Genomic DNA, 15,584 nt, shown 5'->3' on the forward strand with positions numbered 1-15,584 from the left:
TATTATTATTATTATTATTATAGTTATTGTTGTTATTGCTATTATTGTTGTTTATAATTTGTACAATTAACCTCCTTGTGGTTCGACCCCGGTCTTGCCGGGTTATTTATTACTTCGACACTCCTGCACTTGGGAGAAGACATCAATCTTTTAGTCGTGTCATCGACCTGGTTTCCTTAGGCCAATTCCCTAGTGGCTTTTTGCCACCACCCGGACCGATTCCAGGCTCGGGTTGGCCGGGTCCCAGGTCAACCCACCGGTTGAACTGCGTTTTAAAACACTACTTATTGGATCAACCTAAATAAACTTGGGTTAACTTGCCAAATTAATGACCCATGAAATATAATTCTTAATTAACTCAATGTTGAAGGATGAAATGAAAAAACTAAAAAAACAAAACAACAACCCAGATTAATCTATCAAATTCATAACCTGAGTTATGAGACCAAGATAACCTCATAAAAAGTAAGTCAAAATAAATTATGAAGTCCAACTCCTAATTAACCCAATTTTAAAGGATGAGAATGCAAAAAAAATCAATTAAAAAAGGATAAAAAACAACTTGAGTCAACTGAAGTTAACTTACCAAATTCATAACCTAAGTCATAAAACCATGATAACTCTATAAAAAAGTAAATTGAAATAAATTATGAAGCTCAATTCTCAATCAACCCAATATCAAAAGATGAAATTAAAAAACTCAATTAAAAAAGACATAAAAAATGACATAAGTTAACCTGGGTTAACCCGCCAAACTCATTATCCAAGTCATGACACTACGATAACCTCATAAAAATCAAACTAAAAAAGAATAACTCAAGTTAGCTTGCTAAACCTACAGCTTGAATAATAAGATTAGGATAATCCCATATAAAGTAAATTGAAATAAATTATGAACCTTAATTCCCAGCCAACTCAATGTTAAAGGATAAAATTTTAAAAAAAAATAATTAAAAAAAATAAAAATAAAATAACTCGAATAAACCTGAGTTAACTTGCCTAGTCCATGTCATAAGTGATGAGAATATGATATTTTCATTAAAAAAATCAAAACAAATTATAAAGTCTAATTCTCAATCAACTCAATGTTGAAGGAAAAAATTCAAAAAAAAAAAAAAAAAAAAAAAAGCCTAGAGACAATCTGAGCTAACCAATTAAACCTATAATTCGAGTTATAATACCAGGATAACTTCATTGAAATGAAACTAAAAAAATAACATAGGTCAACCCGGGTTACTCTGCCAAATTTGTGACTTGAATCATAAAATTAGAATAACCTCATATAAAGTAAATTAAAATAAATTATGAATCTTAATTCTCATTCAATCCAATGTTGAAGGATGAGATGAAAATGAAAAAAACATCAATTAAGAAAGGATAAAAAAACAACTTAAATCAACTCGAGTTAATCTATCAAATCCACGACTTAAGTCATGAGACCATGATGAACCTATGAAAAATAAATTAAAAAGTTTAATTCTTAATCAACTCAATATTTAAAGATGAAATTAAAAAAAATCAATTATAAAAAAGACACAAAAAACAATCTGAGTTAACCTACCAAATCTATGATTTGGGTCATAATATTAGAATAATCTCATAGAAATCAAACTAACCTAGACAAACATATCAAATCCACAACAAGGATCATGAGATTTGGATAACCCTATATAAAGAAAATCAAAACAAATTATAAAGCATAATTCTCAAACTACTCATTGTTAAATAATAAAATTGGGAAAAAAGTTTAATCTAAAAATAACATAATAAAAAGACCTAAGTCAACCTATATTAACTCGCAAAACTCATGATTCAGGTCATAATATTAGGATAACATAATAGAAAGTAAATTGAAACAAATCATGAAACCTAATTCCTAATTAACCTAATATTGAAGGATAAAAAAAAATATATTAATTAAAAAAATATGAGTCAACTAGAATAACCCGCTAAACCCATAACACAGGTAATTAAATTGATATAATCACATAGAAATCAAACCACAACAAATCATAAAGCTCAATCTCTAATAAACCAAATATTGAAGGATAAAAAAACAATATTATAATAAATAGTGTTTTGTGAGGTGATGCACAGTAAAAGCACCACCTCTTTTAGGCTTTTTGTTAATTGTATAATATTCAATTTTATTAATTATTTATATATTTTTATCAACTAAAATTGGATAAAAAAGAATTAACATCATTACAAAAATATAAGAAAATGTTTTAAAAAATTTATGTATGGGAAATCTTATATACTAGATGCTTATTCATTTGAAATACTTTATTGTACTTGGTTTTTAGAAAGAAAAAAATGATGTTTTTTATTTATACATAACTTAATTGAAAAATAATGAAACTATAAATGAAACATAGTTTTACTTTTTATATTAAAATAAACTTTTAAACAACTTAAAAAACTTCCAAACAATTGATCTTATATAAGAAATGTAAGTTCCTCGTATGAAAATCTAAAAAATATTATTAATAGAAAAATTATCAATTGAAAAAAATGATAATTAAGAAGGAAGATTGCTAAGATTTTAAATATTTCATGTTAGATATATTGAAATATTGAAATTTTGAAGTTGGCTAAATTGAAAGAAATTATGTAAGTATAATGTTTTAAATGATGTTAGGAATGCTTAAATTTGACTATCATCATTGTAGATGTGATTATATGTATGAAATGTGGGAAATGTAGAAAATAGATAAATTTTAGATGTGATAAAAAATAAGCAAATATTTACAATGAATTAGCATGTGAAACACGAATATTATTATTGGGTGGTGATGTTATAAGAATTAGTTTGAAACTTGGAAATGAAATAGATCTAAGTGAGAATTCAATATCATAACATGGATATTGATTTATGAAATTAGAGATGAATTAAAGTTTGAAGTGTGTGTGAATATTAAGTTGGTATCTTCGATGTTAAAAGTCTAGATGAAGTGAAATTGAAATAAAGAGTTTAATAGATGTTTAAGAATTTATATGAATGCTTGAGATAAGTGTTGAATGTTATAATAAGGATTATTTAGTTTTTAGTTGTTTTGGGATATATAGATTAAAATGTTGAAATGTGTGAAATTATGTGATGGATAAAATTGATTTATAGATAAATAGTTGGGTGTGTAGGTGTAACATCCCTAGTTTTTAAACACATATTTGATCATTTAACCATGTCATAATTATGCAAAATGAGGTGATATGTTTTTCAAACACATCAATATTAATCATTGCATATAAATGCTCATTATGACAATATTTATAACCAACCAAATAGACAATTCTCAATACTAATGATCCATTATACAAATATTTTCATTATATGATATTTATAATAACTCATGATATTTTATTTCAAAGTCACTCCTTATTATTTTTCATATATATATATATATATGATGCAACTTCAAAGTCTTGATCTTTTCCATCAAGGAATCCTTCATTATTTTCATGCCAAATTGATAAATCTTAAAATCTAAAATGCTTAGAAATAAAGTTGTGTATTATATAATTAACTAATCTTTTAATTCAAGCAATCTAATTCATTATTCTTAGTCAAGATGTTTGATAACTTGTAATATGTAATGTCTGGCAAGTTAAGATAACCAATAGCTATAGTGGTAACATGGGTGCAGGGCAAACTAAGATGACCAGTAGTTGGTACCTATAAAATGTTTTTTTTTTTTATAGATATGGGATTTTTCGATGATGAAGTTAATAACTTTGTAAAGAGAAAAAATACAATAATATTTTAGAGAGATAGACTCTGAAAATATATATATATTAAAAATGTTAAGAATAAAGATATTATGAACCTTGTTGTTAAAGGATTCACGGGGCATTTATAAATCTAATGATATTTTAAAAAGATAGACTCTGAAAATATATATATTAAAAATATTAAGAATGAAGATATTATGAACCTTGTTGTTAAAGAATTTATGGGGGAATTTATAGCTCATGAGTTTTGTTATTTTATAAAGAGAAGGGAGTAAAATGTAATTTTTTCTTTGTGATATTTTGAATTATATTTTACTTAAAATAATATATATTAGCTTAATATAAAATATTAAAGTAAAATTCTTAAGAAAGAGTTGAGCTTGAGGAAGTTGTTTATGTCTATTAAAAGTAAAAAAGAAAAAGAAAAAAAAAAGAGCCTATACATATTGCCTAAAAACCTTGAATAAGGTTGATAAAAGGGGGTTTTTGAAGGCCATTAATTATGGGTTTATTATGAATTTCCTTGGAAAGCACATTTTAGAGCAACTTTTATCAAGAGACCATCCATGATTTTTCTGTACATACTATGGATGAAAACACTATATGAAATAAAGCAAAATAACAACAATAATTTTAATCTTTTTTATTTTTTTTAATGACAAGAACCAAGGGATCATTTACCTAGTAGAAGGGTTAAGCCTTCAATCACAATAAATTAAAACTTAGAAAATAAATAGATTATCACAATTAGAAACATGAAAAATATACAAGTGAAAATAAAGAAGGCATTCAAGTATGGAGATTTTCTTTGGGGATGGACGTAAGAACCTATTTTAAAAAAAATGATTGATTCGAATTAATTTATGTCCTCCACGCTCATTTTCTACAAAATAAATAAATAAACTAAGGAAAAGATATAAAATGGAGAAAAAGCCTCTTTGTGACAGGGACACAAAAAAAAAAAAAAAAAAAAAAACTCCAGTCTGAGCTTGACTAAGCATCAACTTAGAGTCCACTGGCACACGCTGACGCTGTCTCCTTTCTGGTGACTCCAATCCAATCCAGTATGGATCCTCCATTGATGAACGAGAAGTCCTTCTCTGCGGCCAACCCATCTTCCTACTCATTAACTGAGATGTGGCCTTTTCCACCTTCTTCTTCAACTGCTTTGGGCCTCCGGATGGCTAATTTGGCCGACCGAGATGGGTCCGTTGACGAATCCACTGTGACCGAGCAGAGGGGTAGAAATGGAAATGGAAATAGGAAGGCTAGAGATTTGAGTTCCGAGGAGGATGACTCATCCATAATGGTTTCTACCACCACTAGTGCCCATGATTTGGTTCGTTTCTGCTTCATTTTCTTTTCTCTTTTGTATTTTCTTTTTATTTCTTTTGCTTGGTTTCTCAGAAAATGGGAGATGTTTTGTTTGTTAAGTTGCTTTTTTTTAAGCCTGAACTGATGAATATGCAAACTTTTGCTGGAAAATGGAAGGAAAATAGGAGAAAGGAGACTTTTTTTTTTTAAAAAAAAGAAGAGTGTCACTCTTTATACCCATGTATAAACAGGAAAAAGAGAGTTAGATTTTCAGAATGGGATCTGTTAACTGGGAATTAATTTTTATTCTATTTACTTGCTTTGCGTTTGAAATGGGTTGTTGGTTTTTATTTATGCAATTTAACTCCTTTTCTTCCGCGCATGAACCTGTGATCTGTACAAGTTCTTGAATTGTCTTTTCCCTTGTTTGTCTGTCCTTACAATTCCTTTTTCCGAATGGAGCTAGCGGTTGTTACTTTATTGATTGAGATTTTCAGCTTTTTGGACTGAAGATGTTAGGTTAGGGGATAGAAATGAACTATTGTCTTGAACTGGAAATGATGTATATCTGTACCTTTTCATTGTGTTTATGGCAGAATGATTTGAATGGTAAACGGAGGAAAATTTCGGGGTCAAGGAATGAAAACACTGATTCAAGAGCTGAAATAGAAGCAAATTCTGCTGCTAATAACAAGCCAGCTGAACCAAGCAGTAAACCATCTGAGCCGCCTATGCAAGACTATATTCATGTCAGATCAAGAAGGGGCCAAGCGACCGATAGCCACAGTTTAGCAGAGAGAGTAATTTGCTTCAGCCCCCTTTAATTTGCTAATTTTTAAATCGTTTCTCAATTTGAAAAAGAATGAAGTAGGACTTTCATGTAAAATGGATTCAGGTTGATATGAAATTGTAATCATTTTCAGACTGCTGATTTTTTTTTTTTTTTTTTGATCTGTTTGAACCTTAAGAGTTAAATGGTGGGCATTTTTTAAACCTGCTGCTTACTATAGACTTGCTTTTGGCAGGCTCGGAGAGAGAGGATTAGTGAGAGGATGAAGATACTCCAAGATTTGGTCCCTGGGTGTAATAAGGTGCTCATTTATCTTGCTGGTCTTATCTTGGTCATTTTACCATAGTTCTGCAAAAAACATTCTTAGGAAAATTTAAAGAAAAGGCCGAGGTAGGCTGAGGATGAATCTGTTACCTGGTCTCTGTTGTATTCCAAACTTCATGCCTCATAATTTAGCCATCCCATAACAGACATTTTGGAAGATGGAAGGTGTCAACTGAAATTCCTCATTTTTTATTTTATCAGAATCACAATCATTTTTTAACACAGTTCACATATGGATTATTCTTTTAACAAGGTCATTGGTAAAGCACTTGCCCTTGATGAGATAATTAATTACATCCAGTCACTCCAGTGTCAGGTTGAGGTAGTATCCCCTTCTTATAGCGCTTATTGCTAGTTCAAGACTATTTTTTTCCTTTCTATTCTGTTGAAGTTGAACCTAGATTTATACTTTTTAAATTTGATTTTATAGTTCCTCTCAATGAAGCTAGAAGCAGTAAATTCAAGGATGAGCACGAGCCCCGTGATTGAAGGCCTTCATCCAAAAGATGTAAGTAGACATAACATGATTGAGCACTTGACTTTTACATCATCACAGAATCGAGAATCGATTTACCATAGTATGAGAGGTAGTTTCTGGCATCTTTCTTACAATTGCTCTGCCATTGTTGATTCCCATGTAATAACTATGACCACCTAGAAAATAAAAGCGTCATTGATACTGCTGCATCTAATTGGTGAGCGCTTGTCAAAATTGGATATGCACCCACTCCGTAGCAATTTTAAATTCTTACCAACTGATTCCATCTCGGATCCCTGTTATTGAGGAGGGACGCGCCTCCAGATTAAAAACAAAAGCTGCTTTGTTTTTATTTTTCATCTATTTGTAAAATTTCAGTTAAAGGTTTCTCTATGTAGTAGTTCTGAAAGCCTGCCCGGAATTCTGATTGTTAGGCAATGCTGCCACTGTGCCAGCATTTAATAGCTTGCACAGAATCTGAACGAGTTAACATCTTCAGTTTTCAGTATTTCTGGTGTCTCAGAACAAGGATCTGTAATAAGGTTTTGTATATGGTGTACATAGGAGAAATTGCACTAAAGAAATATTGGATCCCAACTGCTGTTGCCCCAGTTTTGGAATGTAAGTTGAGAGGTTTGCATTTGGAACACAAAAGGCAGCCAAGAGAGGTTACTCGTTGTGAGAGCGATCTTAACCTCATCCTTTGTTGTATTTGTCAATCTCATACTGTATTCTTCCAATTGCTCATGTCTTTGAACAAGCAAACAAATGAAATTTCTGATGAAATTACAAAATCCAGTGATTAGAGCTGTGTCAGTAAACACTTCTGTTAGTTTTTTCTGTCATGTGATTTGTTCAATGATGGTTTGTTGTAGCTTGGTGCACAGCCATTTGATGCTACTGGAATGATATTTGGCCCACAACCAACAAGAGACTATGTTCAAGGATCCCAATCCAAATAGCTACATATGCAGTTTGGTGGAAGTTTTAAAAGAGCAGCGTAATCAAGGAACTAGATTTCTTCAGTTTATTGAGAAGAAATTTGTTATTGGCTTCCACATTAGATGCAGAAATGTGTTTGTGATATCTGTGACCATGACTGAAGTTGTACTATCATCTCATTTGTAGAAATACATCTAATTTTTAATTGTATCATATCATCTGACTGAATTCAGTGTTCGTGATATCTGTGACCATTACTGAAGTTGTACTATCATCTCATTTGTAGAAATACATATAATCTTTAATTGTATCATATCATCTGACTGAATTCAGTAATGGATATGTGAGAACTAGTTGAGAACCAAACTTAGATTTTATGATATCAATTACGTCATTTCCTACTTGGAATGCCTTGGTTAACACATCACCGGGAATTGAGGTTTGACGCAAATAGAGTTGTTGGGACGATGGCTGACCCAGGCAAGTGACTGTAGAAAGCTGTGAAAAGGAGGGCGTTCTCTTCTCCAACGTTCAGCTGAAAGTGACAAGACCCCTAGGAACAACAAACATCTGCCCAACAGTCAATACTTTAGAGTGAAAGACCTTGCTAGTCTCGGTTGCACGAGGATGTGAGGGAGGCGGGTTTAATCCTCCAGGGGCAAAGTCAACTCGGTTCGTGGAAATTCCAAGAGTATTGAGGCCAGGAAAGGCAAGGGCATTTGGTGGAGTCACAGACCAACCAAATATGTTTGTTTGTGTTTCCCTCGTTGATTAACCCATCGAAGAAAAAATCATCTTAAGTTACTTCAGCCCCAGGTTTATAAGGGAAGCCATTTACAGATATGGGGGCTTTAAAAATCTGCAACACAGAAATCCTGCAGTTGATCTAGGTCAGCTGGGTCGATATGCAAGGGAAGAAGCAACAACCCTAACAAGCGAAATGGTGGCAAAGAAATCATGGCAGGCAGGGACTTCAGTCACGGAAACAGGAGGTAGTTTGGAGAAGGAAGATCTTAGAGTGTGCTAGCGAATACAGTAATAATCAAAGATCACGGTTATCATACATTGCTCGTTATCTCTTCAGAACCCCGTTAACAATCTTAGTTTCTGATGTGTACGTTGATGACCAATAAAAATTGGTGAAGTTGGTGGGCTTGTGGCATGAGTAGCATAAAAAACTACACCAAGATGGCCAAAGAAATGGACTTAAACAAATGGAAAGTTTGGAGTTCAGATATGTTAAACAATGGCGATCTCTGTTATTTTCCAGAGTTGAAATGGTCATTGACAATGAAACAACGCATAAACAAAGTGACTTCCATGACCTATCGTGAAGAGAAAATGTAATAGAGGAAGGAAGACTCTTCATGAGCCAAAATTTTCAACCACCAACTCACTTGTGCTACACTAAAGCCGATGGGATCTCTGTTATTTTCCAGAGTTGAAATGGTCATTGACAATGAAACAACGCATAAACAAAGTGACTTCCATGACCTATCGTGAAGAGAAAATGTAATGGGAGAAGTAAGACTCTTCATGAGCCAAATTTTCAACCACCAACTCAATTGTGCTACACTAAAGCCGATGGGATCAGGTCATGCATCACAAAATAAAAGGAAGCATCCAATTTGGGATTTCCAGGAGGAGAAGCTACTCCTTGATTAAACGAAATTGTGACCAGACATGAAAAAATGATCACCATTACTTGTCAGCATTCAATTTACTTCCATTTTATACAGCAAAGAGCTCGTCAAACAATGAAAAGCCAAAGTATCAAGAAGGTTCGTTAATTATTCCAATACTTATTTCCAGTATCTCAACTTTGTTAGTTGCCCATGGCAAATACAGATCATGCCAAACCATTTCACATCAAGCACTATTTATAAGGACCAAATGTCATGTTCCTTGGACAACCAATCATGGCCTCTCATTGTTGGCATATCTGAAAGTTTAATCCTATTCCAATTGCAGAAGTCTAGCATTGCAAGCCTTAAGAATATAAAATCCTCGTCATGTTACAGGCCAACCAAATTAATTTCATAAAGGCTTTGAAGAAGATTGATGTGGTGTTTCAAAGTCCAATGTCAAATCTGCATTCTGGAAATGTACACTAATCATGATACTAGAAAGTTTAATCCAACTCGTTAATAGAAGAATATAGGCAGCAAAACCTGTTTAAGGCAGCTTGGCTAATGGGAATCACTCCAGCTGGGGACACAAGAACATCCACCGGTACATCATTCAAAGTTACGGGTATAGCTCCATCATCTATGATTTGCAGAGAATATGAAAGTGCAACTACAAAACAACAGCACGTTGTTTAAACAGAAACTAGAAACAAACAAAACAAAATCATCTGTCAAATGATTGTATTTATAAAGGAAGCAAGTTTAACACATCATACTATAAAGAGGTGAACAAGTAAATACCTAAGAGGGGTTGCCTCCAATCCCTCTCCTCTGCAAGTTCTTGATACTTCCTCAGGAAAGTGTCATAATAACTAGGATTTTTCATTGCACATATAAACAAGAAAATGCAAAAATTAAAGAAAGATATAATTTGGTTGCAAATATTATGTTAGCAATGTATAGAAAGTATGCATTGGAAATGTGTGCAGGACACAGAAACATGAGCTTATGCACAGTCAGATGTGCTCGCTAGGTTAAAATTGTGATTGTCCTAATAGCCATGCAATTGGATTCAGTAATTACTGTGGGAGACCAAAAGTAATGCCCTAAATCTCGTGGCTGAAGCATAGCCTAGTTGATAGCTGCAGCTCTCCACTAGAAGAGGTTCAAATTGGATGCCCCTCCCTTAAAACTGTCCAAAATAATACCCAAATCCCAAATCCCAGTACTATGGCAGTTCAGACCGTGCAACTTCCATGCTATTGGCTTTTCAAGAGGGTGGTTAAGGCTCCCATTTCTGTGCCATATGCTTAGTGGCTTCTCACCACATGTAACTCGACTATCATCCTAATATCAAGGCTGATTTTATTCAAAAGGAAAAGCAAGGTTAAATCTCCAAACATCCAAAGCATGGGTTTGGAAGAAATCTGGCATCATACCAAGGCTTTGAGTTACAGATTGAAGGGGAAATTATTTTTTCTAACAATTAGATAAGACATCCAAACAGTTCAGGTCACAATACTTCATATAGACCCAAAAAGAAGCGTAGGCTATGATGCACAAGCTCACCCTCCACCACGGCCCAAGCGTCTTCCAGATTTGTCAAATGCAAGTCCTGACAACATAAACATGACATACATTATCTACTAGAATTTTTTTTTTTTTGCTAAATTTCTCAAATATATTTGCAGTGGAGGGGTTGAGAAAAAAAAAAAAAAAACAGTTACCAGGCAGGAGGAACAAATCAACTGGGTTGTTTGCCTGCATAACTGCATCAAGAAGGATCTTGAGTGTGAATTGTTATCAGATATAAAGCAAAAATGATTTTATGAATCAATAAGCGTCTGCAATTTATTTCTAGAGGCGATGCCTCCAATTTAACACCAGCATTGACATGGATGGATGTTAGTACTTATTATATGACTGAGGTTTTCAGGACGCTGATATTCTGAACCTCCTCATGAGCAACGTCATCCCTCCTTGAACCCAAAAATAGAAGGAAAAATTCCATTGTTCAGAAAATTTGTAGTCTAATGCTCACAGAAAAATGTGTCGAATCATAGCAAAAATTACATACATCCTCAGCAACTTGCCTCCTTTGATCCTCCAAACCCAAAAAGCATGTTAGAAGCAACTTATTTAGGGTATTTGGATGCATTCACCAGCCAGAGATCAAGAAAAGCCCGGGCCAAAGCCTCCCCCATTTGGCTTCTTGTTTATTTGTCTCTAAATTGAACTAAACAACTTTCACTTGTTTCCAACTTTGCCAACTCCTTAAAGAACAAAGGAAGCCAGTTGGCAGGGACAAAGCCTGGTTGCAAAGGATAAGGTTTTTATAGAGTCTCTCACCACGGAGGACAATTTTATAAATTAACTGCTGCATACCAGACATCTATATTTGATGCTAATGAATGAACAGCAAACTGATTTACTTTCTTTAAATCACAAAAATTAATTGAAGGGAATTCTCTAGATTTGAGGAGGCAATAGTTGGCGATCAAAATTTCAGAAGTTCTACTTCTCTGCTAACTAAGGAGCAGGTACAAATTTCCAAAGCAAACAATCATAAACAATAAGAATTCAAACCCTTTTCTTCCCTCAGAAAGAAGAAAGGGCTTAAAATTATTCCTTTTCTCATACATTCAATCAGAGAAGGAAAAAAAAAACACAAATAATCTGTAGCACAGGGAAGTCAGGGTTTATTTTTTGGACTGTAAAAAGATATCGTGTACCACACATACCATCTTCCCGTGCATTTCCATGTTGATCTACAGGAGCCGGTTCTAGAATATCCATAGAGTTTGCAATTAAATCATCCATACTTGAAATGTTGAGCATTCGCATGTGGCTATTCTTGTCCTCCACACGCGGAACATAAAGCTTTTTTGCATTCTGAGCTGACCCATCTAGAGTTGAAGAAAACATATAAGAAGTCCACCCCCATCTAGGATAGCTCATAAAAAAGTTACGAGGAATCATATTCTGCACAAGTTTAGTGTACAAGAGGGGATTTTCCTCACATACAAAAAGCATCAAGCAAGAAATTGTTTATTCTACTAACCCTACCTTATAGCATTCTCGAATTTACGTCTATATCAAGGTCATTGTATTGACAATTTTGAGAAATTAAAGAATAAACAGACAGAGCTACCTTTGGTTGGATTTTGCAGGATTTGAGACAACAATTTTGAAGTGTCAACTTCACGTAGAGCACTACAAGTTATATAAGCACACAACCTCTGGCTAGATTTAAACCATGGAGCTTCCAAAACAAGACTTTGAATTGCATCGTCTGATGAAAACCCAGATGAGAATTAGCCATGAATCTATCAAAAAATAATGATTTTTATTACGATATGGTAAGGGGGAAAAAAAAGATGGCCTTAACGAGTTAACGGTACCTTCTTGAGATCTGAGGGAAGGGTCCATGGACTTGAGGGACTTGCGGACTTTGGATCGAAGGACCTGTTTCTCCTTGAATATTCCGTCGAGATTGGTGGCGGTGCTCATTGTGCCAGGCGAACACAGAGAAGCGTTGGCTAGGCTTAGAAGTGGCTTCTTGGTGAATGCCACATGTTGTGAAGGCGAAGGAGAAGGTGGTAGGAATGAGCAAGATGGGAGAATCATTAACAATTCCTTAACCCTTTGTCTAAGCCCACTTCTCCACATTATTATTTTGCACTAGGACTCCTTATCCTATTGCTATTATTTTTATTTATGTATAGACGCCACATCAGATCTTTTCTTCTACTGTGTTGGTCTCCCTAGTAGCATGCCATGGAGTAATCTTCCAAAAATTAAGAAATATATTTAGGAAAAATAAAATTTTATATAAAAATATTTTATTATTATTTTCAATGGATCATGGATTTTTTTATTTTGCATATTTTTTTTTCAGTGAAACTCAAAAAATAATTAATAAGATGCACTAGTTGCATGCTAATATAAAATTTCTTTTTTCTTTTTTTACGAAATATTAGTAGGATTGAAGAATTGAAAAGGGAAGCTGTAAGTTGGTTCATCCTCTTGTTATTTGGTTTGTTGTGAGGATGAAAATAAAAGGCTGCATTAACTGAACATAATTGTCGTTAAAGGAATTCATTACAAAAAGATGTTCGACAAATCCAAAAGAGCTAAATATAGCAGCGAATGATGTCCAAGGAAGTTAGCGATGTTCTTCGAGATCTGGAAAAAACCATCTGGTGCATACGTGGCATTCACAAAGAGTTCATTCATGGCTACATAGCTAGATGTCCTGCAAATGCAAACAGAGCCAGCATGATTAAATCAGTAGCTGAAACAAAAAAGATTGAAAAGGAGGAGTTCTTATCTATCTCATAGATTGAAAAGACCTGACTGGAGATATGACGCTTTTGTATGCTCATAAGATTGGCTCTGTTGTGTACAAGTAAATGCCTAGGTGTAACGACAATGACTCATGCAAGAAACCAGCTTAGTACCAGATATTGTTTCTATCAACAGTTGTTGGGTCTCAATCTGTTGAAGTTAAACCCAGGAAAAGCCGGTCATAAGCAACCACAGAAACAGCAGCAAGTTGATGGAAAACCCAAGTGAAGAACGTCATCTACCAGGGAAAACAGTCCGGCTAAAGCTTTTTAATGTAAAGTTAATGGCCATACGCTAATGGTTTATATTCCCTTTTTTGGTTTCCAGTGTTGAGTCCATTTTCTTCTAAACCCTCAAAAACAAAGAACTAGTAAAGTTTGCTTTTGTTCTTTGTGTTGTCGGTTAATTCCTCTAGCAGCATGGAGAAAAAGGGAAGAAAACTAAGGAGTACGATGGTGCATGGATAGACATAAAGGTGAAGAAAGAAAGAACTAGAACTCAAGTTTCGGTAAAGAAGGAATTCGGACACCACCACCATGGCTGGCTATTCAGTCATTGCAGAATGGTGCTGGCTTTCCCATTTTCCGATTTCTCTGGCTGGATAATTAATAATGGTCATCTACAGTATTAGCACAGCAACAAGATATGAACAGAAACGTCTACAGCAGAAAAATCTGTTAGATGCCTTAGCTTGAGCCGGCAACTAGATAGAAAAAAACAATGTGTATACGAGAATATAAGCTACTTTGAGGGTAACTAGGCCTTAAAAAAAAAGTGATTTTTTCTTGAATGATTGAATTTGATACCTGAATTCATTTAAAACAAGGATTTAAATACAGAAAATTAAAGTTGTTTCCTCAGTTTACTCTTATTTGTACTCATAGTTTGTTACTTAACAAACTAGTTATTTGACTAGGAACTAGTAACAGTAATATTATTTCGCTATTTCGAACAAAAAACCAAGTAAATGATAACAAAAACTAGCAAATAACATCTTCAAAAAGACTTCCCAACAGTAGACTAGGATTGTAACAATGCCTCCCCGTCAAGAGTAACCTTGTACCCAAGGTTAAGTTTAGGAAAGCACCTTTTCATATCAAATAATCGCTCCCAGGTTGCAGAAGCTCGAGAAATACATTTCTATTGAACTAGGATCTCAGTAAAATTACAGCGACCTCTACAAACAACGCAATCGTCCAGCACATGAGCAAGTTTGGGCTTTGGGATTCCCTCATCTAAAATATTTAGAAGAGAAATTTGTGATACGTCTGCAGTGCCTAATTTCCTCTTTAGTTGGGATACATGGAAAACATTGTAGATTTTTGTAGATGCAGGCAAATTTAGCTTGTAAGCCACTGGCCCAATCTTTTCTTCGATCTAAAAAGGACCATAATATCGTGGCGAAAGCTTGAGAGATTTTCGTACTGCAACTGAGCATTGGCGATACGGCTACAGGCGTAAGTAGACATAATCACCAACCTCGAAGTCACGTTCAGTGCACTTTCTATCAGCAAAAGTTTTCATGCGGTTTTGGGCTTCGCATAGATTTTGTCGCAACAATTGAAGAATAGATGAACGAGTTCTTAGTAGTTCATCCAGCTGAGGTAAAAAGACGATTGGTCAATGTAAGGACTAACTTTGAAGGTTTGCATCAATAAACTGCTTCAAAAGGAGTATAGCCAGTAGAGGAGTTCACGTTAGTATTATGCCAATACTCTGCAAATGTGAGGAATTGCATCCAATCTTTAGGCCGAAGGCTAATAAAACATTGAAGATAAGTCTGAAGACACCTATTGATTACTTTTGTCTGGCCGTCCATTTAAGGGTGATAAGAAAAGCTGAAATGGAGACTTATCCCTTGTAACTTGAATAATTGTTGCCAAAAGTCACTAAGAAAAACACCATCACGATCACAATCACTTACGATGGGTTTAAGCATGCTATGGAATTTGAATATTGATTAGTACTTAAAAATGTATTTTTATCATGATTTTATATCATCATTTTGCACTTGAAGTATCAATAACTC

The 15,584-nt window shown here is 34.0% G+C and overlaps 2 protein-coding genes and 1 pseudogene across 4 annotated transcripts; 1 reads left to right on the forward strand and 2 right to left on the reverse strand.

The window, feature by feature from the left end:
- The first annotated feature begins 4,675 nt into the window (after positions 1 to 4,675).
- On the forward strand, positions 4,676 to 7,793 carry LOC105138280 (transcription factor bHLH79-like). 2 transcript variants are annotated; one of them, XM_011044331.1, is made up of 6 exons: positions 4,676 to 5,071; positions 5,643 to 5,846; positions 6,072 to 6,137; positions 6,414 to 6,482; positions 6,591 to 6,668; positions 7,514 to 7,793. In XM_011044331.1, the coding sequence occupies exons 1-6, from the start codon at positions 4,799 to 4,801 to the stop codon at positions 7,598 to 7,600; spliced, it is 777 nt and encodes a 258-aa protein (XP_011042633.1). In that variant the 5' UTR covers positions 4,676 to 4,798; the 3' UTR covers positions 7,601 to 7,793. The 2 variants fall into 2 exon arrangements, with proteins under 2 accessions (XP_011042633.1, XP_011042634.1); XM_011044332.1 differs by lacking the exon at positions 6,414 to 6,482.
- Positions 7,728 to 8,760, reverse strand: LOC105138279 (germin-like protein subfamily T member 2; annotated as a pseudogene).
- A 504-nt stretch (positions 8,761 to 9,264) lies between these two features.
- 5-FCL (5-formyltetrahydrofolate cycloligase) lies at positions 9,265 to 12,911 on the reverse strand. Of its 2 annotated transcripts, none has more exons than XM_011044333.1 (8): positions 12,610 to 12,911; positions 12,360 to 12,500; positions 11,950 to 12,114; positions 10,936 to 10,977; positions 10,778 to 10,823; positions 10,010 to 10,080; positions 9,752 to 9,878; positions 9,265 to 9,670 (listed from the first exon to the last, which is right to left on the reverse strand). In XM_011044333.1, exons 1-8 carry the CDS (start codon positions 12,875 to 12,877, stop codon positions 9,652 to 9,654), a joined length of 879 nt encoding a protein of 292 aa, XP_011042635.1. In that variant the 5' UTR covers positions 12,878 to 12,911; the 3' UTR covers positions 9,265 to 9,651. The 2 variants fall into 2 exon arrangements, with proteins under 2 accessions (XP_011042635.1, XP_011042636.1); XM_011044334.1 differs by having other exon boundaries at positions 9,265 to 9,677; positions 12,610 to 12,910.
- Between the last annotated feature and the right edge of the window lie 2,673 nt (positions 12,912 to 15,584).

This window comes from Populus euphratica, unplaced genomic scaffold (genome assembly GCF_000495115.2).
Source record: "Populus euphratica unplaced genomic scaffold, PopEup_1.0 scaffold77.1, whole genome shotgun sequence".
Lineage (NCBI taxonomy): Eukaryota > Viridiplantae > Streptophyta > Magnoliopsida > Malpighiales > Salicaceae > Populus > Populus euphratica.

What these genes read in the sequence shown, in the direction of transcription:
- 5-FCL (XM_011044333.1), bottom strand. Translation starts at nt 12,877, where the DNA reads ATGTGGAGAAGTGGGCTTAGACAAAGGGTTAAGGAATTGTTAATGATT. An exon ending in TGGAAATGCACGGGAAGATG is followed by an intron (nt 10,978 to 11,949) that starts GTATGTGTGGTA and finishes TTCTTGATGCAG; the next exon opens with TTATGCAGGCAAACAACCCA. An exon ending in CGCTTGGGCCGTGGTGGAGG is followed by an intron (nt 10,081 to 10,777) that starts GTGAGCTTGTGC and finishes GAAAAATCCTAG; the next exon opens with TTATTATGACACTTTCCTGA.
- LOC105138280 (XM_011044331.1), top strand. Translation starts at nt 4,799, where the DNA reads ATGGATCCTCCATTGATGAACGAGAAGTCCTTCTCTGCGGCCAACCCA. An exon ending in CCACTAGTGCCCATGATTTG is followed by an intron (nt 5,072 to 5,642) that starts GTTCGTTTCTGC and finishes TGTTTATGGCAG; the next exon opens with AATGATTTGAATGGTAAACG. An exon ending in CACTCCAGTGTCAGGTTGAG is followed by an intron (nt 6,483 to 6,590) that starts GTAGTATCCCCT and finishes TTGATTTTATAG; the next exon opens with TTCCTCTCAATGAAGCTAGA.